This window comes from Carcharhinus amblyrhynchos, unplaced genomic scaffold, assembly GCF_965287045.1.
Source record: "Carcharhinus amblyrhynchos unplaced genomic scaffold, sCarAmb.v2.hapA chromosome_321, whole genome shotgun sequence".
NCBI classification, from domain to species: Eukaryota; Metazoa; Chordata; class Chondrichthyes; order Carcharhiniformes; family Carcharhinidae; genus Carcharhinus; species Carcharhinus amblyrhynchos.
Window position 1 is genome coordinate 16,977 of NW_027650061.1, and position 23,918 is coordinate 40,894.

The 23,918-nt window shown below is 48.7% G+C and overlaps 1 protein-coding gene across 1 annotated transcript in view; it reads left to right on the forward strand.

Annotated features, from left to right (window-relative positions):
* LOC145339090 (MAM domain-containing glycosylphosphatidylinositol anchor protein 1-like) overlaps positions 1-23,918 on the forward strand; it is a 131,069-nt gene that overhangs the window by 14,868 nt on the left and 92,283 nt on the right. The window contains exons 4-5 of the mRNA XM_080183520.1: positions 6,887-7,026; positions 16,687-16,861. Coding sequence (XP_080039646.1) covers positions 6,887-7,026; positions 16,687-16,861 — 315 coding nt within the window. The remainder of the gene's footprint in view (positions 1-6,886; positions 7,027-16,686; positions 16,862-23,918) is intronic.

Sequence of the window (23,918 nt, forward strand, 5' to 3'; positions counted from 1 at the left end):
CATGATTTTAAACACCTCAATAAGATCACCCCTACATCCTACACCTGACCAACCGCTCCCAATAACTCAGGCCCACCCATCCTGGCAACATCCTCATAAATAAAACACAAAGAAAATTCCAGCACAGGAACAGGCCCTTCGGCCCCTCCAAGCCTGCACCGACCATGCTGCCCGACTGAACTATAACCCCCTACCCTTCCGGGGACCATATCCCTCTATTCCCATCCTATGGGAGATTATAAATTGGATTAAACATGGGCTCAATGGAAGAAGCCAGAGAGTGATGGTGGAGGATTGCTTCTCTGAGTGGAGGCCTGCGACTAGTGGAGTGCCGCAGGGATTGGTGCTGGGTCCATTGTTGTTTGTCATCTATATCAATGATCTGGATGATAATGTGGTAAATTGGATCAGCAAATTTGCTGATGATACAAAGATTGGAGGTGTAGTGGACAGTGAGGAAGGTTTTCAAAGCTTGCAGAGGGATTTGGACCAACCAGAAAAATGGGCTGAACAATGGCAGATGGAGTTTAATGCAGGCAAGTGTGAGGTATTGCACTTTGGAAGGACAAACCAAGGTAGAACATACAAGGTAAATGGTAGGACACTGAAGAGCACAGTTGAACAGAGGGATCTGGGAATACAGGTACAGAATTCCCTAAAAGTGACGTCACAGGTGGATAGGGTCGTAAAGAGTGCTTTTGGTACATTGGCCTTTATAAATCAGAGTATCGAGTATAAAAGTTGGAGTCTTATGGTAAGGCTGTATAAGGCATTGGTGAGGCCGAATTTAGAGTATTGTGTACGGTTTTGGTCACCTAGTTACAGGAAGGATGTAAATAAGGTTGAAAGAGTGCAGAGAAGGTTCACAAGGATGTTGCTGGGACTTGAGAAACTGAGTTACAGAGAGAGATTGAATAGGTTAGGACTTTATTCCCTGGAGTGTAGAAGAATGAGGGGAGATTTGATAGAGGTGTATAAGATTTTGATGGGTATAGATAGAGTGAATGCAAGCAGGCTTTTTCCACTGAGGCTAGGGGAGAAAAAAACCAGAGGGCATGGGTTAAGGGTGAAAGGAGAAAAGTTTAAAGGTAATATTAGGGGAGGGGATTCTTCACACAGAGAGTGGTGGGAGTGTGGAATGAGCTGCTGGATAAAGTGGTAAATGCAGGGTCACTTTTAACATTTAAGAAAAACTTGGACGGGTTCATAGATGAGAGGGGTGTGGAGGGATATGGTCCAGGTGCAGGTCAGTGGGACTAGGCAGAAAATGCACAGACAAGAGGGCCAAAAGGCCTGTTTCTGAGCTGTAATTTTCTATGGTTTCTATTCATGTATTTGTCAAGGCGCCCCCTAAAACTCACTACCATATCCGCTTCCACTCCCTCCCCCAGCAGCGAGTTCCAGGCACCCACCCCCCTCTGTGTAAAAAATCTGCCTCGTACATCTCCTTTAAACCTTGCCCCTCGCACCTTAAACCTGTGCCCCTGAGTAATTGACTCTTCCACCCTGGGAAAAAGCTTCTGACTATCCACTCTGTCCATGGCCCTCATGATCTTGTAGACTTCTATCAGGTCTCCCCTGAACCTCCGTCACTCCAGTGAGAACAAACCAAGTTTCTCCAACCTCTCCTCAGAGCTAATGCCCTCCATACCAGGGGCAACATCTTGGTAAATAGAACACAGAACACTACAGCACAAACAGGCCATTCGGCCCACAAGTTGCACCGATCACATCTATACCTACCAATCTATAGACCTATCTATAACTCCCAATCCCATATACTCATCCAGAAGTCTTTTAAAAGACCCCAGCAAGTTCGCCTCTACCACCACTGACGGCAGCCGATTCCATTCACTCACCACCCTCTGAGTGAAAAACTTACCCCTAACATCTCCTCTGTACCTGCTCCCCAGCACCTTAAACCTGTGCCCTCTCGTAGCAACCATTTCAGCCCTGGGAAATAGCCTCTGAGAATCCACCCTATCTATTCCTCTCAACATTTTATAAACCTCTATCAGGTCGCCTCTCAACCTTCGTCTCTCCAGGGAGAAGAGTCCCAGCTCCCTCAACCTATCTTCATAAGGCATGCCTCCCAATCCAGGCAACATCCTTGTAAATCTCCTCTGTACCCTCTCAATAGCTTCCACATCCTTCCTGTAGTGAGGCGATCAGAACTGCGCACAGTACTCCAAGTGGGGTCTGACAAGGGTCTTATAAAGTTGCAGCATTACCTCCCGACTCCTAAACTCAATCCTTCGATTAATGAAGGCCAGTACACCATACGCCTTCTTGACCACATCCTCCACCTGCGAGGCTGATTTAAGAGTCTTATGGACCAAGATCCTTCTGCTCTTCAACACAGCTAACACTCCTACCCTTGATATTGTACTCCTGCATCCCATTGGTCCTGCCAAAATGGACCACTACACATTTATCCGCGTTGAAGTCCATCTGCCACTTCTCCACCCAGTCTTGCATCCTATCTATGTCACGCTGCAACTTCTGACATCCCTCCAGACCATCCACAACACCACCAACCTTTGTACCGTCGGTGAACTTCCTAACCCAACCCTCCACTTCCTCATCTAGGTCACTTATGAAAATGACAAACAGCAAGGGTCCTAGAACAGATCCCTGGGGCACTCCACTGGTGACCGACCTCCATGCAGAAAAAGACCCATCCACAACCACTCTCTGCCTTCTGCAGGCAAGTCAGTTCTGGATCCATAAGGCCAAAGCCCCTTGGATCCCATGCCCTCTCACCTTCTCAAGAAGTCTTGCATGGGGGACCTTATCAAACGCCTTGCTGAAGTCCATGTAAACCACATCCACCGCTCTTCCTTCGTCAATGTGTTCAGTCACATTTTCAAAGAACTCAACTAGGCTCGTAAGGCACGACCTGTCCTTGACAAAGCCGTGCTGACTATTTCTGATCATTCTAAACTTCCCTAAATGCTCATAAATCTTGTCCCTCAGAACCCTCTCCATCAACTTACCAACCACTGAGGTTAGACTCACCGGTCGGTAATTTCCTGGGCTATCCCTGTCCCCTTTCTTGAAAATAGGAACCACATCCGCAATCGTCCAACCCTCCCGAACCTCTCCTGTCTCCATCGACGATGCAAAGATCATCGCCAGGGGCTCTGCAATCACTTCCCTCGCCTCCCACAGTAACCTGGGGTACATTCCATCCGGACCCGGTGACTTATCTATCCTGATAGAATTTAAAAGTTCTAACACATCCTCTTTCTTAACATCCACATACTCAATCTTTTCAGTCCGCCACAAACCTGTAGTACAACCTCCCAGATCAGTTTCCACCGTGAATACTGAGGCAAAGTACTCATTAAGCACCTCTGCCATTTCTTCCGGTTCCACACAGACTTTCCCCCTTCACCTTTTATAGGTCCTATCCCTTCTCTTCTCATCCTTTTACTCTTCACAGATTTGTAGAATGCCTTGGGATTCTCCTTAATCTTACCCGCCAAGGTCTTCTCATGACCCCTTCTGGCTCTCCTAATTTCCTTTTTAAGCGAGAGGGCGGGAATGTGGAACTGAGCCAAGACAGATCAGCCATGATCTTATTGAATGGTGGGGCAGGCTTGAAGGGCTAGTTGGCCTACTCCTGCTCCTATTTCTTATGTTCTTATGTTCTTATACTCCTCTAGATCCTTAACATCTCCTAGCTCTCTGAACCTTTTATACGCCTTTCCTTTCTCCCTGACTAGGTTCACCACAACCTTCGTGCACCACGGTTCCCGCGACCTACCAAAACCTCCTTGGTCTCATCGGAACGTTATCGTGCAGAGCTCCAGTCAAACATTCCTTGAAAATCCGCCACCTTCCTTCAGTACTCTTCCCCAAGAACACCTCCTTCCAGTTTACTCGTCCAATTATCTGCCTGATATCTTCATATTTCCCCTTACTCCAGACAAACACCTTCCTCGCCTGCCTGATCCTATCTCTTTCCAATGCTATCGTGAAGGAGATAGAATTATGATCTCCATCCCCAAGATGCTCTCCCACCGAGAGATCCAACATCTGTCCTGGTTCATTAGCCAGCACCAAGTCAAGTACAGCCCCTCCTCTCATAGTGTTGTGTCAGGAGACCCTCCTGAACACACCTAACAAACTCCTCCCCATCCAAACCCCTTACCCTAGGGATATTCCAGTCGATGTTTGGGAAATTGAAGTCTCCCATCACGACAACTCTGTTATTGCTACATCTCTCTAGGATCTGTTTCCCTATCTGCACCTCAACTTCCCTGTCACTATTGGGTGGCCTATAGAAAACACCCAGCAAAGTTATCGACCCTTTGCTGTTTTCTGTACCCTCTCCAAAGCCTCCACATCCTTCTGGTAGTGTGGCAACCAGAATTGAGCACTATATTCCAAGTGCAGCCTAACTAAGGTTCTATAAAGCTGCAACATAACTTGTCAATTTTTAAACTCAATACCCTGGCCGATGAAGGCAAGCATGCCAAATGCTTTCTTGACTACCTTCTCCACATGCGTTGCCACTTTCAGTGTCCTGTGTATCTGTACACCCAGATCCCTCTACCTATCAATACTCTTAAGGATTCTGCCATTTACTGTATATTTCCTATCTGTATTAGATCTTCCAAAATGCATTACCTCACATTTGTCTGCATTAAACTCCATCTGCCATCTCTCTGCCCACATCCCCAAATGACCTATATCCTGCTGTATCCTTTGATGGTCATTAGAACATAAGAACATAAGAAATAGGAGCAGGAGTAGGCCATCTATCCCCTCGAGCCTGCCCCGCCATTCAATAAGATCATGGCTGATCTGAAGTGGATCAGTTCCACTTTCCCGCTTTCTCTCCATAACCCTTAATTCCCTTGTCTATCTGAAACCTATCTACCCATGACTTAAATATATTTAGCGAGGCAGCCTCCACCACTTCAACAGGCAAGAATTCCAGAGATTCACCGCCCTTTGAGTCCTCATTGCTACCCACAAATCCACCAACTTTTGTGTCTTCCGCAAACTTACTGATCAATCCAGTCACATTTTTCTCCAAATTTAGCTTTTATTGGTAGAGGGATTGAATTTCGGAGCCGTGAGGTCATGTTGCAGCTGTACAAAACTCTGGCGTGGCCGCACTTGGAGTATTGTGTACAGTTCTGGTTGCCACATTATAAGAAAGATGTGGAGGCATTGGAAAGGGTGCAGAGGAGATTTACCAGGATGTTGCCTGGTTTGGTGGGAAGGTCTTATGAGGAAAGGCTGAGGGACTTGAGGTTATTTTCATTGGAGAGAAGAAGGTTACGAGGTGACCTGATTGAGGCATACAAGATGATCAAAGGATTGGATAGGGTGGACAGTGAGAGCCTTTTTCCTCGGATGGTGATGGCTAACACAAGGGGACATAGCTTTAAATTAAGGGGTGGTAATTATAGGACAGATGTCAGAGGTAAGTTCTTTACTCAGAGGGTAGTAAGGGCGTGGAATGCCCTGCCTGCAGCATTTGTGGACTCGCCAACTTTAAGGGCGTTCAAATGGTCAGTGGATAGGCATATGGATAACATTGGAATAGTTTAGGTTAGAGGGTCATTAGATTGGTTCCACTGGTCGGCACAACATCGAGGGCCGAAGGGCCTGTACTGCGCTGGAATGTTCTATGTTCCTCATACAACAAGCTCTTCATTCCAGGGATCATTCCCCTCCCTGACCGGTCAGCATGCTCCCCTGGAGCCTCTGCTTCCTGTTTTACCTCACCCCCCTGTTTTTGTCCACTTCTAAAAGCACACCTCTCAATCAGGCAGCACTCACCATGCAGTCAGAACAGCACTGTCAAGTTTTAATCGGCACTACTTACAAAGCCCTGGAATTGGTTTTAACTCATTGTACAATAGCAGGCTTACTTCAGCTACCCTCCAACCTGTAGGAACTATTTCAGATTCCAAAGAATTGTGGAAAATAACCACCAATGGATCTAGTATTTCCAGAGCCACGTCCTGAAGTACTCTGGGATGAAGATTATCAGGACCTGGAGATTTATCCACCTTTAATCCCATCAATTTCCCCAAAACCATTTCTCTATTAATGCTGAGTTCCTTCAGCTCCTCACTAAAACAGGTTTCTGTCAGCACTATTAGAACATTATTCATGTCTTCCTCTGTGAAGACTGAACAAAGAACAAATTTAATTCCTCAGCCATTTCTTTATTCCCCATTATGAATTCTCCCGTTTGTGACTGTAAGGAGTCTACATTAATTTTTGTTAATCCTTTCCTCTTTACATATCTATAGAAACTTTTACATTCTTCTGAACTCCAACGAATACAATATCCTAACAGTTAGGATATCTCTCCCCATATATCAGTTCCGGAATCAGCCTGGTAAACCCTCGCTGCACTCCCTCAAGAGCAAGAACATCCTTCCTCAGAAAAGGAGACCAAAACTGTACACAATACTCTAGGTGTGGCCTCACCAAGGCCCCTGTATAATCACAACAACACATCCCTGCTCCTGTACTCAAAACCTCTCACAATGAAAGCCAACAAACCATTTACCTTCTTTACCGCCTGCTGCACCTGCATGCTTACCTTCAGTGACTGGTGCACAAGGACACCCAGATCCCTCTGCACACTCCCCTCTCCCAATTTACACCCATTCCACTAATAATCTGTCTTCCTATTATTGCTCCCAAAGTGGATAACCTCACATTTATCCACATTATACTGTATCTGCCCACACTCAGCCTGTCCAAATCACACTGAAATATGTCTGTATACTCCTCACAGCTCACCCTCCCACCCAACTTTGTATAGTTGAAGTTACTATCAATAGTTATTGATTTAGAAAGTAGTTTAACTAATTGATTTTGTTAACCTTGTGTGTGTTTGTGTGTATTACAGCTCCAGCCAATGCTCGTATTGTCCATGCTGGTCAGGCCTGTGTGGTGAAGGAGGATAATATTAGTGAACGCGTCTATACCATTCGAGAAGGTAGTACTCTGGTTCTGGTTTGTCTGGTAACTGGACACCCCAGGCCTCAGGTAATGTCAGACTGTCTTCCAGACCACGTGTTTTTTCAGAAGCAGCTATATTGACAGGAGTATTAACATAACCCAATCCTGAGTCATAGAATCTTACAGTGCAGGATGAGGCCATTCAGCCCATCGAGCTTGCCACCAACCACAATCCCACCCAGGCCCTATTTCCGGAACCCTACATATCTACTCTGCTAATCTCCCCAAAGCTAGGAGCAATTTAGCACGGCCAGTCAATCTAACCCGCACATCTTTGGACAGTGGAGGAAACTGGAGCACCCAGAGGAAACCCACACAGACACGAGGAGAATGTGCAAACTCCACACAGACAGTGACCCAAGCCAGGAATCGAACCCGGATCCCTGGCGCTGTGAGGCAGCAGTGCTAACCCACTGTGTCACCGTGCCCCCAGGAATCGAACCCGGGTCCCTGGCGCTGTGAGACGCCTGGCGTTTTCCAAACGTCGCTGGATTCTGGGGAAGTGCCGGAAGATTGGAAAGCTAATGTACACAACTCTGGTGCGGCCGCACTTGGAGTACTGTGTGCAGTTCTGGTCCCCACATTACCGGAAGGACGTTGAGGCTTTGGAGAGGGTGCAGAGGAGGTTTACCAGGATGTTGCCTGGTATGGAGGGGAGGTCCTATGAGGAGAGACTGAGGGATTTGGGGTTGTTTTCGCTGGAAAGAAGGAGGCTAAGAGGGGATCTTATTGAAACATATAAGATGATTAGAGGTTTAGATAGGGTGGATAGTGATAGCCTTTTTCCTCGGATGGAGAATGCTAGCACGAGGGGGCATGGCTTTAAATTAAGGGGTGGTAGTTATAGGACGGATGTCAGGGGTAGGTTCTTTACCCAGAGGGTGGTGAGGGATTGGAATGCCCTGCCTGCTGCGGTTGTAAATGCACCTAGTTTGGGGGCGTTTAAGAGATCTATGGATAGGTTTATGGACGAAAAGGGATTGGTTTAGATTAGTGGGTCAGTGTCTTTTTTTAAAAAAACTGGTCGGCGCAACATCGTGGGCCGAAGGGCCTGTTCTGCGCTGTAATGTTCTATGTTCTAATGTTACGCCGTTGTTTAAGAAGGGTGCCAGGCAAAAGGCAGGGAATTATAGGCTGGTTAGTTTAAACGTCTGATGTAGGTAAAATGTTAGAATCCGTGATCAAGGAGAAAATAGCGAGGCATCTTGAAGAGAATTGTTTGGTAGAGCAGACGCAGCACGGTTTCGTTAAGGGGAAGTCGTGTCTGACGAATTTATTGGAGCTCTATGAGGATGTGTCTAGGGCGGTGAATAGAGGAGAGCCGGTGGATGTGGTCTTTCTTGATTTTCAGAAGGCGTTTGACAAGGTACCTCACAAGAGGTTATTGCAGAAGGTCAGGGGGCATGGAGTTGGGGGTAGGGTGTTAGCGTGGATAGAGGACTGGTTGTCAAATAGGAGGCAGAGAGTGGGGGTCAATGGGTGCTATTCGGATTGGCGGATGGTGACTAGTGGAGTGCCCCAGGGGTCGGTGCTGGGGCCTCAGCTATTTACCATTTATATAGATGATCTGGAGGAGGGAACTGAGTGTACGGTGTCGAAATTTGCTGATGACACCAAGATTGGTGGAACGGCAAATTGTGCGGAGGGCGTGGAGAGTCTGCAGAAGGATCTAGATAGGCTGGGCGAATGGGCCAGGAAATGGCAAATGGAATTTAATGTTGGCAAGTGCGAGGTGGTCCACTTTGGTAGGAATAATGGTAGGAAGGATTATTACTTACGTGGCGAAAAACTGCAGCAGGCAACGGTGCAGAGGGACCTCGGGGTCCTTGTGCATGAGTCGCAAAAACCCAGCTTGCAGGTGCAGCAGGTGGTCAGGAAGGCGAATGGGATGCTGGCCTTCATAGCGAGGGGGATTGAATATAAAAGTAGGGAGGTCTTGCTGCAGCTGTATAGGGCATTGGTGAGGCCGCAGCTGGAGTACTGTGTGCAGTTTTGCCGCCGCACTTACGCAAGGATATTTTGGCCTTGGAGGGAGTGCAGAGGAGGTTTACTAGGCTGATTCCAGAGTTGAGGGGGTTGAGCTATGAGGAGAGGCTGAATAAACTAGGCTTGTACTCGTTAGAGTTTAGAAGAATGAGGGGAGATCTCATTGAGACATATAAGATGATGAATGGGATGGATAGGATAGAGGTGGAGAGACTCTTCCCGCTCAGAAAGGACAGTAGGACTAGGGGGCACAGCCTCAGGATAAAGGGGGAGCGGTTTAGAACAGAGTTGAGGAGGAACTTCTTCACTCAAAGGGTGGTGAATCTCTGGAATTCTCTGCCCGTTGAAGTGGTGGAGGCTGCCTCGCTAAATATTTTTAAGATGCGGGTTGATGGGTTTTTGATAAGAGAGGGGATTAAGGGTTATGGGGAGAGGGCGGGAATGTGGAACTGAGACACGACAGATCAGCCATGATCTTATTGAATGGCGGGGCAGGCTCGAAGGGCTAAATGGCCTACTCCTGCTCCTATTTCTTATGTTCTTATTGAATGGCGGGGCAGGCTCGAGGGGCTAGATGGCCTACTCCTGCTCCAATTTCTTATGTTCTTAATGCACTGCCTGCTGTGATAGTGGAGTCGGACACTTTAGGAACTTTCAAGCGATTATAGGATAGGCACATGGAGCGCACCAGAATGATAGGGAGTGGGATAGCTTGATCTTGGGATTGGACATAGCTTGGCACAACATACAGGCCGAAGGGCCTGTACTGTGCTGTAATGTTCTAAGTTACATCAACTGCACTACCCTCGTCTATACACCTGGTCACCTCCTCAAAAAACTCAATCAGATTTGTTAGGCATGACTCCCTCTGACAAAGCCATGTTGACCTGATCAAGCTTTGCCTCCCCAAGTAGAGTTAGATGCTTTCCTTCAGAAGTTTCTCCAGTAGTTTCTCTGCCACTGACGTGAGGCTCACTGGTCTGTAGTTCCCTGGTTTATCTCTTCAACCCTTCTTAAATAGTGGAACCACATTAGCTGTTCTCCAGTCGTCTGGCACCTGTCCCGTGATGAGGAGATGCCGGCGTTGGACTGGGGTAAACACAGGAAAAAGTCTCACAACACCAGGTTAAAGTCCAACAGGTTTATTTGATAGCAAAAACCACTAGCTTTCAGAGCGCTGCTCCTTCATCAGGTAAATGAGAGTTCTGTTCACAGGCAAGTCATGGGGGTTACAGATAGTGTGACATGAATCCAAGATCCCTGTTGAGACCGTCCTCATGTGTGCGGAACTTGGCTATCAGTCTCTGCTCAGCGACTCTGTGCTGTCGTGTGTCGTGAAGGCCGCCTTGGAGAACGCTTACCCGAAGGTCAGAGGCCAAATGTCCGTGACCGCTGAAGTGTTCGCCAACAGGAAGGGAACAGTCTTGCCTGGTGATTGTCGAGCGGTGTTCATTCATCCGTTGTCGTAGTGTCTGCATGGTCTCCCTAATGTACCATGTCTCGGGACATCCTTTCCTGCAGCGTATCAGGTAGACAACATTGGCCGAGTTGCAAGAGTATTTACCGTGTACCTGGTGGATGGTGTTCTCACGTGAGATGATGGCATCCGTGTGGATGATCCGGCATGTCTTACAGAGGTTGCTGTGGCAGGGTTGTGTGGTGTCCTGGTCACTGTTCTCTTGAAGACTGGGTAGTTTGCTGCAGACAGTGGTCTGTTTGAGGTTGTGCGGTTGTTTGAAGGCAAGAAATGGGGGTGTGGGGATGGCCCTGGCGAGATGTTCGCCTTCATCAATGATATGTCGAAGACTCCGGAGAAGATGTCGTAGCTTCTCCGCTCCAGGGAAGTACTGGATGATGAAGGGTCCACTGTGTCCCATGTTTGTCTCCTGAGGATGTCGGTGCGGTTTTTCGCTGTGGCGCATCGGAACTGTCGATGGATGAGTCGAGCGCCATATCCTGTTCTTAGGAGGGCATCTTTCAGCGTCTGGAGGTGTCTGTCACGATCCTCCTCATCTGAGCAGATCCTGTGTATACGGAGAGCTTGTCTGTAGGGGATGGCTTCTTTAACGTGTTTAGGGTGGAAGCTGGAGAAGTGGAGCATTGTGAGGTTATCCGTGGGCTTGCGGTACAGTGAGGAGCTGAAGTGACCGTCCTTGATGGAGATGTGTGTGTCCAAGAATGTAACCGATTCCGGAGAATAGTCCATGGTGAGTCTGATGTTCTTCAAGGTGATCTTCACGACACACGACAGCGCAGAGTCGCTGAGCAGAGACTGATAGCCAAGTTCCGCACACATGAGGATGGCCTCAATCGGGATCTTGGGTTCATGTCACACTATCTGTAACCCCCATGACTTGCCTGGGCTTGCAACATCTCACTAACTGTCCTGTCTGGAGACAATACACATCTCTTTAACCTGTGCTTAACTCTCTCTCCACTCACATTGTCTGTACCTTTAAGACTTGATTACCTGTAAAGACTCACATTCCAATTATTATTTTGTAAATTGAGTTTGTATATTTATATTCCCTGGTTGTGAACAGAACTCCCCACTCACATGATGAAGGGGCAGCGCTCTGAAAGCTAGTGACTTGTGCTACCAAATAAACCTGTTGGATTTTAACCTGGTGTTGTGAGACTTCTTACCTTCTCCGACTGAGCCAGTTCACCTCTGATCACATGTGACTTCACCTTCTGCACCAGTCTGCCATGAGGGACCTTGTCAAACGCCTTACTGAAGTCCATGTAGACAACATCCACTGCCGTACCCTCATCAATCATCTTTATCACTTCCTGTGGATCTCTGCATCCTCATCACAGTTTACCCTCCCACCCAACTTGATATCATCTGCAAACTTTGAGATGTCACATGTTTTTCCCTCATGCAAATCATTATAGAACATAGAACACTACAGCACAAACAGGCCCTTCGGTCCACAAGTTGCGCCGATCACATCTATACCTACCAGGCCATAGAACTATCTGTAACTCCCGATCCCATTAAGTCCCATATACTCATCCAGAAGTCTTTTAAAAGACCCCAGCGAGTTCGCCTCCACCACCACTGACGGCAGCCGATTCCACTCACTCACCACCCTCTGAGTGAAAATCTTACCCCTAACATCTCCTCTGTACCTGCTCCCCCGCACCTTAAACCTGTGTCCTCTCGTAGCGACCATTTCAGCCCTGGGAAATAGCCTCTGAGAATCCACCCTATCTGTACTTCTCAACATTTTATAAACTTCTATCAGGTCGCCTCTCAACCTTCGTCTCTCCAGGGAGAAGAGTCCTAGCTCCCTCAACCTATCTTCATAAGGCATGCCTCCCAATCCAGGCAATATCCTTGTAAATCTCCTCTGCACCCTCTCAATAGCTTCCACATCCTTCCTGTAGTGAGGCAACCAGAACTGCGCACAGTACTCCAAGTGGGGTCTGACAAGGGTCTTATAAAGTTGCAGCATTACCTCCTGACTCCTAAACTCAATCCCTCGATTAATGAAGGCCAGTACACCATACGCCTTCTTGACCACATCCTCCACCTGCGAGGCCGATTTAAGAGTCCTATGGACCCGGATCCCAAGGTCCTTCTGGTCCTCAACACAGCTAAGACTCCTACCTTTGATATTGTACTCCTGCATCCCATTGGACCTGCCAAAATGGACCACTACACATTTATCCGTGTTGAACTCCATCTGCCACTTCTCCACCCAGTCTTGCATCCTATCTATGTCACGCTGCAACTTCTGACATCCCTCCAGACTATCCACAACACCACCAACCTTCGTATCGTCGGCAAACTTACTAACCCATCACTCCACTTCCTCATCCAGGTCATTTATGAAAATAACAAACAGCAAGGGTCCTAGAACAGATCCCTGGGGCACTCCACTGGTGACCGACCTCCATGCAGAAAAAGACCCATCCACAACCACTCTCTGCCTTCTGCAGGCAAACCAGTTCTGGATCCACAAGGCCAAAGCCCCTTGGATCCCATGCCCTCTCACCTTCTCAAGAAGTCTTGCATGGGGGACCTTATCAAACGCCTTGCTGAAGTCCATGTAAACCACATCCACCGCTCTTCCTTCATCAATGTGTTCAGTCACATTTTCAAAGAACTCAACTAGGTTTTGTCCTTGACAAAGCCGTGCTGACTATTTCTGATCATTCTAAACTTCCCTAAATGTTCGTAAATTCTGTCCCTCAGAATCCTCTCCACCAACTTACCAACCACTGAGGTCAGACTCACCGCTTGGTAATTTCCCGGGCTATCTCTGTTCCCTTTCTTGAAAATAGGAACCACATCCGCGATCCTCCGGAATCTCTCCCATCTTCATCAATGATGCAAAGACCATCGCCAGGGGCTCTGCAATCAGTTCCCTCACCTCCCACAGTATCCTGGGGTACATCCTGTCCGGTCCCGGCGACTTGTCTATCTTGATAGAATTTATAAGTTCCAACACATCCTCTTTCTTAACATCCACATACTCAATCTTTTCAGTCTGCCGCAAACCTGTAGTACAACATCCCAGATCAGTTTCCACCATGAATACTGAGGCAAAGTACTCATTAAGCACCTCTGCCATTTCTTCCAGTTCCACACAGACTTTTCCCCTTCACCTTTTATAGGTCCTATCGCTTCTCTTCTCATCCTTTTACTCTTCACATATTTGTAGAATGCCTTGGGATTCTCCTTAATCTTACCCGCCAAGGCCTTCTCATGACCCCTTCTGGCTCTCCTAATTTCCTTTTTAAGGAATTATTATTATAATATTGTGAATAGCTGGGGTCCCAGCACCGATCCCTGTGGCACCCCACTCGTTACTGCCTGCCAATTTGAAAAGCACCCATTAATTCCTACTTTTTGTTTCCTTTCTGCCAACCAGTTTTCTATCCATCTCAATACACTTTCCCCAATCCCATGCGCTTTAATCTTGCATGATAATCTCTTGTGCGGGACTTTGTCAAACACTTTCTGAAAGTCCAAATATACCACATCAACTGGCTCCCCCTTGTCAACTCTACTAGTTACGTCTTTAAAGAATTCCAACAGATTTGTCAATTATGATTTTTGCCCTTCATAAATCCACGCTAACTCCGTCTGATCCTGCCACTGCTTTCTAAATGGTCTGCTATAAAGTCCCTGATAATGGATTCGAGAAATTTACCCACTACCAATGTGAAGCTAACAGGTCTATAATTCTGCTTTCTCCCTTTTTGAATATTGGAGTGACATTCGCTACTCTCCAATCTGCAGGGACTCTCCAGAGTCTATAGAATGGTGAGGGGGAGAGGGGGACTAGACTGGGTGGGATATTAAAGATTGCACAGAATGAGGGATGAGAGTGGGATTAGATTAGGTGGGATAGTAGGGAGGGGGAGAATGGGATTAGACTGAGTGGGATATTAAAAGGTGCGGGGAGTGAGGGGGAGAGTGGGATTAGACTGGGTGGGATATTAAAAGGTGCGGGGAGTGAGGGGGAGAGTGGGATTAGACTGGGCAGGATATTAAAGGGTGCAGGTAGTGAGGGGGAGAATGGGATTAGACTGAGTGGGATATTAAAAGGTGCGGGGAGTGAGGGGGAGAGTGGGATTAGACTGGGTGGGATATTAAAGGGTGCAGGTAGTGAGGGGGAGAATGGGATTAGACTGAGTGGGATATAAAGGGTGCAGGTAGTGAGGGGGAGAATGGGATTAGACTGAGTGGGATATTAAAAGGTGCGGGGAGTGAGGGGGAGAGTGGGATTAGACTGGGTGGGATATTAAAAGGTGCGGGGAGTGAGGGGGAGAGTGGGATTAGACTGGGCAGGATATTAAAGGGTGCAGGTAGTGAGGGGGAGAATGGGATTAGACTGAGTGGGATATTAAAGGATGTGGGGAGTGAGGGGGAGAGTGGGATTAGACTGGGTGGGATATTAAAGGGTGCGGGGAGTGAGGGGGAGAGTGGGATTAGACTGCGTGGGATATAAAGGGTGCAGGTAGTGAGGGGGAGAATGGGATTAGACTGGGTGGGTTATTAAAGGGTGCGAGGAGTGAGGGGGAGAGTGGGATTAGACTGGGTGGGATATTAAAGGGTGCGGACAGTGAGAGGGAGAGTGGGATTAGACTGGGTGGGATATTAAAGGGTGCAGGGAGCGAGGGGGAGAGTGGGATTAGACTCGGTGGGATGTTAAAGGGTGTGGGGAGTGAGGGGGAGAGTGGGATTCGACTGGGTGGAATATTTAGAGGTGTGAGGGAGAGTGGGATTAGACTGGGTGGGATATTTAGGGGTGCGGTGGGGTGAGTGGGATTAGACTGGGTGGGATATTTAGGGGTGTGGTGGGGTGAGTGGGATTAGACTGGGTGGGATATTAAAAGTTGTGGGGAGTGAGGGGGAGAGTGGGATTAGACTGGGAGGGATATTTAGGGGTGAGGGAGAATGGGATTAGACTGGGTGGGATATTTAGGGGTGTGGGGGAGAGTGGGATTAGACTGGGTGGGATATTTAGGGGTATTGGGGGGAGAGTGGGATTAGACTGGGTGGGATATTTAGGGGTGTGGGGGAGAGTGGGATTAGACTGGGTGGGATATTTAGGGGTGTGGGGGAGAGTGGGATTAGACTGGGTGGGATATTTAGGGGTATTGGGGGGAGAGTGGGATTAGACTGGGTGGGATATTTAGGGGTGTGGGGGAGAGTAGGATTAGACTGGGTGGGATATTTAGGGGTATTGGGGGGAGAGTGGGATTAGACTGGGTGGGATATTTAGGGGTATTGGGGGGAGAGTGGGATTAGACTGGGTGGGATATTTAGGGGGAGAGTGGGATTAGACTGGGTGAGATATTAAGGGGGAGAGTGGGATTAGACTGGGTGAGATATTTAGGGGTATTGGGGGAGAGTGGGATTAGACTGGGTGGGATATTTAGGGGGGAGAGTAGGATTAGACTGGGTGGGATACTTAGGGGTGTGGGGGAGAGTGGGATTAGATTGGGTGGGATATTTGGGGGGGAGAGTGGGATTAGACTGGGTGAGATATTTAGGGGTGAGGGAGAGTGGGATTAGACTGGGTGGGATATTTAGGGGGAGAGTGGGATTAGACTGGGTGGGATATTTAGGGGGGAGAGTGGGATTAGACTGGGTGAGATATTTAGGGGTGCGGGGGGAGAGTGGGATTAGACTGGGTGAGATATTTAGGGGGGAGAGTGGGATTAGACTGGGTGGGATATTTAGGGGGAGAGTGGGATTAGACTGGGTGGGATATTTAGGGGGGAGAGTAGGATTAGACTGGGTGGGATACTTAGGGGTGTGGGGGAGAGTGGGATTAGATTGGGTGGGATATTTGGGGGGGGAGAGTGGGATTAGACTGGGTGAGATATTTAGGGGTGTGGGATTAGACTGGGTGAGATATTTAGGGGTGCGGGGCTAGAGTGGGATTAGACTGGGTGAGATATTTAGGGGTGTGGTGAGAGTGGGATTAGACTGGGTGAGATATTTAGGGGTGTGGGGGAGAGTGGGATTAGACTGGGTGAGATATTTAGGGGTGCGGAGCTAGAGTGGGATTAGACTGGATGGGATATTTAGGGGTGTGGGGGAGAGTGGGATTAGACTGGGTGAGATATTTAGGGGTGCGGGGCTAGAGTGGGATTAGACTGGATGGGATATTTAGGGGTGTGGGGGAGAGTGGGTGCAGTTTTATGATTGATAACCCTCTTTCTCTGATCCTCCAGGTCCGATGGACAAAAACAGCTGGGAGTGCCTCAGATCGGTTCCAGGAGACCACCGTTTTCAATCAAACCCTGGAGATCAGCCGGATCTCTCGAGTTCAGGGAGGCCGGTATTATTGTAAAGCAGAAAATGGGATAGGAGGGCCTGCCATCAAGTCCATCCGTGTAGATGTACAATGTGAGTGACTCAGTTCTCTCCCAGTTCCAACAGACGCTCAACCACTTTCAGAGCCTTACCCATCATTCCAGAACCTTCTCTACACTAAACCCTTACTGTCCCAGGGCTCAGACAGAGCGGTCAGACCGAGGGGTCAGAGGGAGGTCAGTCCCTGGGGTCAGAGGGAGGTCAGACCCTGGGGTCAGAGGGAGGTCAGACCCTGGGGTCAGGGAGCGGTCAGTCTGAGGGGTCACGGGGAGGTCAGTCTGAGGGGTCACGGGGAGGTCAGTCTGAGGGGTCACGGGGAGGTCAGTCTGAGGGGTCACGGGGAGGTCAGTCTGAGGGGTCACGGGGAGGTCAGTCTGAGGGGTCACGGGGAGGTCAGTCTGAGGGGTCACGGGGAGGTCAGTCTGAGGGGTCACGGGGAGGTCAGTCTGAGGGGTCACGGGGAGGTCAGTCTGAGGGGTCACGGGGAGGTCAGTCTGAGGGGTCACGGGGAGGTCAGTCTGAGGGGTCACGGGGAGGTCAGTCTGAGGGGTCACGGGGAGGTCAGTCTGAGGGGTCACGGGGAGGTCAGTCTGAGGGGTCACGGGGAGGTCAGTCTGAGGGGTCACGGGGAGGTCAGTCTGAGGGGTCACGGGGAGTTCAGTCTGAGGAGTCACGGGGAGGTCAGTCTGAGGGGTCACGGGGAGGTCAGTCTGAGGAGTCACGGGGAGGTCAGTCTGAGGGGTCACGGGGAGGTCAGTCTGAGGGGTCACGGGGAGGTCAGACCATTAAGTGATAGGGATGTCAGTTTGTGGGATTACAGGAGAAGTTAGTCCATGGGGTCTGGGTGTGGTCACACAGATCACAGCAAACTCAACTGGTCACACTGATGTCAGAGTGTGGGGTCACAGGGGTCAAACTGTGGGGTCAGGGGTCAGACTGGGATCACAGGGGTCACAAGGGTCAGACTGTGGGGTCGCAGGGGACAAACTGGGGTCAGGAGTCAAACAGTGGGCTCACAGAGGTCAAACTGTGGGGTCACAGGGATCAGAATGTGGGTCACAGGGGTCAGACTGTGGGGTCACAGGGGAGTCAGACTACAAATATATAAAGAAGAGACTGGCTAGAGTGAATGTTGGACCCTTGGAGGACGAGAGGGGGGATTTAGCGGTGGGTAACAAGGAAATGGCTCAGACCTTAAATAAGTTTTTTGCCTCAGTCTTCACGGAGGAGGACACAAATAGCTTACCGAATATTAAAAATAGAAGGATGGTAGGAGTTGAGGGCCTGAATGCGATTACTGTCACTAGAGAGGTAGTGCTTCATAGACTAGCGGGACTGATGGTGGACAAGTCCCCAGGACCGGATGGAATGCATCCCAGGGTTCTGAAGGAAATGGCAGAGGTGATAGCGGATGCCTTAGTGATTATTTACCAAAATTCGCTGGATTCCAGGGAAGTGCCGGAAGATTGGAAAACGGCTAATGTTACGCCGCTGTTTAAAAAAGGTAGCAGACAAAAGGCAGAGAATTATAGGCCGGTTAGTTTAACATGTGTAGTTGGAAAAATACTAGAATCCGTCATCAAAGAAGAAATAGCGAGGCACCTAGAAAGGAATGGTTTGATCGAGCAGACGCAGCACGGATTCGCAGATGGGAAGTCGTGTTTGACGAATTTATTGGATTTCTTTGAGGATGTGACTAGTGCGGTAGACAGAGGGGAACCGGTGGATGTGGTGTTTTTAGATTTCCAGAAGGCGTTCTATAAGGTGCCTCATAAAAGGTTGCTGCAAAAGGTTACGGTGCACGGAGTTGGGGGTAAGGTGTTAGCGTGGATAGAGGATTGGCTGTCTAATAGGAAGCAGAGAGTCGGTATCAATGGGTGCTATTCTGATTGGCGGTTGGTGACTAGTGGAGTGCCGCAGGGATTGGTGATGGGGCCTCAACTGTTTACCATTTATATAGACGATCTGGAGGAGGGGGCTGAGTGTAGGGTGACAAAATTTGCTGATGACATGAAGATGAGTGGAAAAGCAAATTGCATGGAGGGTGTGGAAAGTCTGCAGAGGGATCTGGATAGGCTAAGCGAGTGGGCGAGGACCTGGCAGATGGAGTATAATGTTAGCAAGTGTGAGGTTATCCACTTTGGTAGAAATAATAGTAGGAGGGATTATTATTTAAAGGGCGAAAAGCTGCAGCATGCTACGGTGCAGAGGGACCTGGGGGTCCTTGTGCATGAGTCGCAAAAACCCAGTCTGCAGGTGCAGCAGGTGATCAAGAAGGCGAATGAGATGCTGGCCTTTATAGCGAGGGGGATAGAATATAAAAGCAGGGAGGTCTTGCTGCAACTGTACAGGGCACTGGTGAGGCCGCAGCTGGAGTACTATGTGCAGTTTTGGTCGCCACACTTGTGGAAGGATATTTTGGCCTTGGAGGCAGTACAGAGAAGGTTCATTAGGCTGATACTGGAGATGAGGGAGTTAGCTTATGAGGAGAGATTGAATAGATTTGGCCTGTACTCATTAGAGTTTAGAAGGCTGAGGGGGGGATCTTATAGAGACATATAAGATAATGAAGGTGCTGGGTAGGGTAGAGGTAGAGAGATTCTTCCCGCTTAGAAAGGATAGCAGGACTAGAGGGCACAGCATCAAGATAAGGGGGAGGCAGTTTAAATCGGAGCTGAGGAGGAACTTCTTCACTCAAAGGGTGGTGAATCTCTGGAATTCTCTGCCCGTTGAAGTGGTGGAGGCTACCTCGCTAAATATATTTAAGTCACGGGTAGATAGGTTTTTGATAAACAGGGGAATTAAGGGTTATGGGGAGAAAGCGGGAAAGTGGAACTGATCCACTTCAGATCAGCCATGATCTTATTGAACGGTGGGGCAGGCTCGAAGGGCTAGATGGCCTACTCCTGCTCCTATTTCTTATGTTCTTAGACTGTGCGGTCACAGGGGCGCCAGTCTGCAGGTCACAGGGGGGTCAGACTGTGGGGGTCACGGGGGGTCAGACTGTGGGGGTCACGGGGGGTCAGACTGTGGGGGTCACGGGGGGGTCAGACTGTGGGGGTCACGGGGGGGTCAGACTGTGGGGGTCACGGGGGGGTCAGACTGTGGGGGTCATGGGGGGGTCAGACTGCGGGGGTCACGGGGAGTCAGATGTTTTTCTGACAGACCAGACTGTTAAGTCCGCTATTGGAAAAGGGAAGTAGAGAGAAAGAAGAGACCAGTGAGCCTAACGTCAGCACTGGGGAAATTACTCCATTATCAAGGATTTCATAACTCAGTATTTGGAAGGCAGTGGGATAATCAGACAGTCAGCAAGGATTTACAAAAGGGAAATCATGCTTGAGGGATCTATTGGAATTCTTTGTGAATGTAACCAATAGTATTGATCGAGGACAACCAGTGGATGTGGTTTAGAACAAAGAAAATTCCAGCACAGGAACAGGCCCTTCGGCTCCTCCAAGCCTGCACCAACCATGCTGCCCCGACTGAACTAAAACCCCCTACCCTTCCGGGGACCATATCCCTCTATTCCCATCCTATTCATGGATTTGTCAAGATGCCCCTTAAAACTCACTATCGTATCCGCTTCCACTCCCTCCCCCAGCAACAAGTTCCAGGCACCCACCCCCCTCTGTGTAAAAAATCTGCCTCGTACATCTCCTCTAAAACTTGTCCCTCACACCTTAAACCTGTGCCCCTGAGTAATTGACTCTTCCACCCTGGGAAAAAGCTTCTGACTATCCACTCTGCCCCTCATGATCTTGTAGACTTCTATCAGGTCTCCCCTCACCCTCCGTCGCTCCAGTTCAACGTGAGGGGGACAAGGTTCAACACAGATGTCAGGGGTATGTATTTTACACAGAGAGTGGTGGGGGCCTGGAATGCACTGCCAAGCAAGGTGGTGGAGGCGGATACGCTGAGATCGTTTAAGACTTATCTAGATAGCCACATGAACAGACTGGGAATAGAGGGATACAAACGAATGGTCTACTTGGACCAATGAGATCCAATTGTGCGGAGGGTGTGGAAAGTCTACAGAAGGATCTGGATAGGCTGAGTGAGTGGGCGAGGACCTGGCAGATGGAGTATAATGTTAGCAAGTGTGAGGTTATCCACTTTGGCAGAAATAATAGCAGGAGGGATTATTATTTAAAAGGCAAAAAGCTGCAGCATGCTACGGTGCAGAGGGACCTCGGGGTCCTTGCGCATGAGTCGCAAAAACCCAGTCTGCAGGTGCAGCAGGTGGTCAGGAAGGCGAATGGGATGCTGGCCTTCATAGCGAGGGGGATTGAATATAAAAGCAGGGAGATCTTGCTGCAACTGTACAGGGCACTAGTGAGGCCGCAGCTGGAGTACTGTGTACAGTTTTGGTCGCCACACTTGCGGAAGGATATTTTGGCCTTGGAGGGAGTGCAGAGGAGGTTCACTAGGCTGATACCAGAGATGAGGGGGTTGGACTATGAAGAGAGACTAAATAGGCTGGATCTGCACTCGTTGGAGTTTAGAAGGATGAGGGGGGATCTTATAGAGACGTATAAGATAATGAAAGGGATGGATAGGGTAGAGGTAGAGAGATTCTTCCTGCTTAGAAAGGATAGTAGGACTAGAGGGCACAGCCTCAAGGGGGGACTGTTTAGAACGGAGTTGAGGAGGAACTTCTTCACTCAAAGGGTGGTGAATCTCTGGAATTCTCTGCCCGTTGAAGTGGTGGAGGCTGCCTCGCTAAATATATTTAAGTCACGGGTAGATAGGTTTTTGATAGACAAGGGAATTAAGGGTTATGGGGAGAAAGCGGGAAAGTGGAACTGATCCACTTCAGATCAGCCATGATCTTATTGAATGGCGGGGCAGGCTCGAAGGGCTAGATGGCCTTCTCCTGCTCCTATTTCTTATGTTCTTATCAGCGGCACAGGCTTGGAGGGCCGAAGGGCCTGTTTCCTGTGCTGTACCATTCTCTGTTTTGTGCTTTGTTCAGTGAGAACAAACCAAGTTTCTCCAACCTCTCCTCAGAGCTAATGCCCTCCATACCAGGCAACATCCTGGTAAATCTTTTCTGTACCCTCTCCAAAGCCTCCACATCCTTCTGGTAGTGTGGCGACCAGAATTGAACACTATATTCCAACTGCAGTCTAACTAAGGTTCTATAAAGCTGCAACATGACTTGCCAATTTTTAAACTCAATACCCTGGCCGATGAAGGCAAGCATGCCGTATGCCTTCTCGACTACCTTCTCCACCTGCATTGCCACTTTCAGTGACCTATGTACCTGTACACCCAGATCCCTCTGCCTATCAATACTCTTAAGGGTTCTGCCATTTACTGTATATTTCCTATCTGTATTAGACCTTCCAAAATACATTACCTCACATTTGTCCGGATTAAACTCCATCTGCCAACTCTCTGCCCAAGTCTCCAACTGATCTATATCCTGCTGTATCCTCTGATGGTCCTCATCACTACCCGCAAATCCACCAACCTTTGTGTCGTCTGCAAACTTACTAATCAAACCAGTTACATTTTCCTCCAAATCATTTATATATAATTCAAAGTGCAAAGGTCCCAGCACTGATCCCCGAGGAATGCTACTAGTCACAGCCCTCCATTCAGAAACACACCCTTCCCCTGCTACCCTCTGTCTTCTTTGACCGAGCCAGTTCTGTATCCACCTTGCCAGCTCACCTCTGATCCCATGCGACTTCACCTTCTGCACCAGTCTGCCATGAGGGACCTTGTCAAAGGCCTTACTGAAGTCCATGTAGACAATAACCACTGCCCTACTCTCGTCAATCATCTTCATCACTTCCTCGAGAAACTCGATCAAGTTCGTGAGACACGACTCCCCTTCACAAAACCATGTTGCCTCTCACTAATATGTCCACTTATTTCCAAGTGGGAATAAATCCTGTCTCGATGAATCCTCTCCAATAATTTCCCCACCATTGATGTAAGGCTCACTGACCTGTAATTCCCTGGATTATTCTTGCTACCCTTCTTAAACAAAGGAACAACACTGGCTATTCTCCAGTCCTCTGGGACCTCCCCTGTAGTCATGATGTGGGTATGCCGGCGTTGGACTGGCGTAAACACAGTAAAAAGTCTGGTGTTGTCAGACTTTTTACTGTGTGTACCTCCCCTGTAGCCAGTGATGATATAAAGATTTCTCTCAAGACCCCAGCAATTTCCTCCCTTGCCTCTCTCAGTATTCTGGGGTATATCTCATCAGGCCCTGGGGACTTGTCTACCTTAATGTTTCTCAAGAACCCCAATACCACCACCTTTATTTAGACTTTCAGAAGGCTTATGACAAGGTCTCACCCAGCAGACTACTGTGTAACTTTAAAGCACATGGGATTGCAGGGAATGCCTTGAGATGGATAGAAAGCTGATTATAATCTGTGGAATTCACTCCCACAGAAAGTAGTCGAGGCCAAAACATTGTCTGATTTCAGGGAGAAATTAGATTTCACTCTCGGGGCTAAAAGGATCGGGGGATATGGAGGGGAAGCAGGGATCAGGATATTGAATTGGATCATCAGCCGTGTTCAAAAGGAAAGGTGCAGCAGGCTTAATGGGTCAAATGGCCTCTTCTTGCTTGTAGCTTGCCTTTCTGTGAGGTCAGGCCGTGGGGTCGCAGAGGTCTGGGTTGGATTGGATGTGTTCTGAGGGTTAGTCTGTGGGGTGATGGGGCCACTCAGCTGGATGTGGGGGTTTGACTGTGGGGGTCACAGGGGAATAATGATGCTGGGTTTAGTTATGGGCTGGCCTGGAGCCTTGGAAATGGTGTGAAGGCTCAGGACTGGTGTGTGTATGAGCTGACAGTTGGAACGATGGGAAATTGGCATGTGAATATTTTACATCTACCCTTTGGATGGACTTGGTTCAGTTACTGCCCTCAATCACCCAACACTGGCAAATTCCACATCAACCCCAGCAATCTCCACCACCCCAAACATTCTCAATGTCTCAGAGTTACATTTCACAGATCACAGAGAGCAGGAGAACAGACCAGCACTGCCAGTGAGACCACTGTTAGACAGCACTGGCTGTTACACAGGCTGAGAGCACTGCCAGTGGAACCACAGTTAAATAT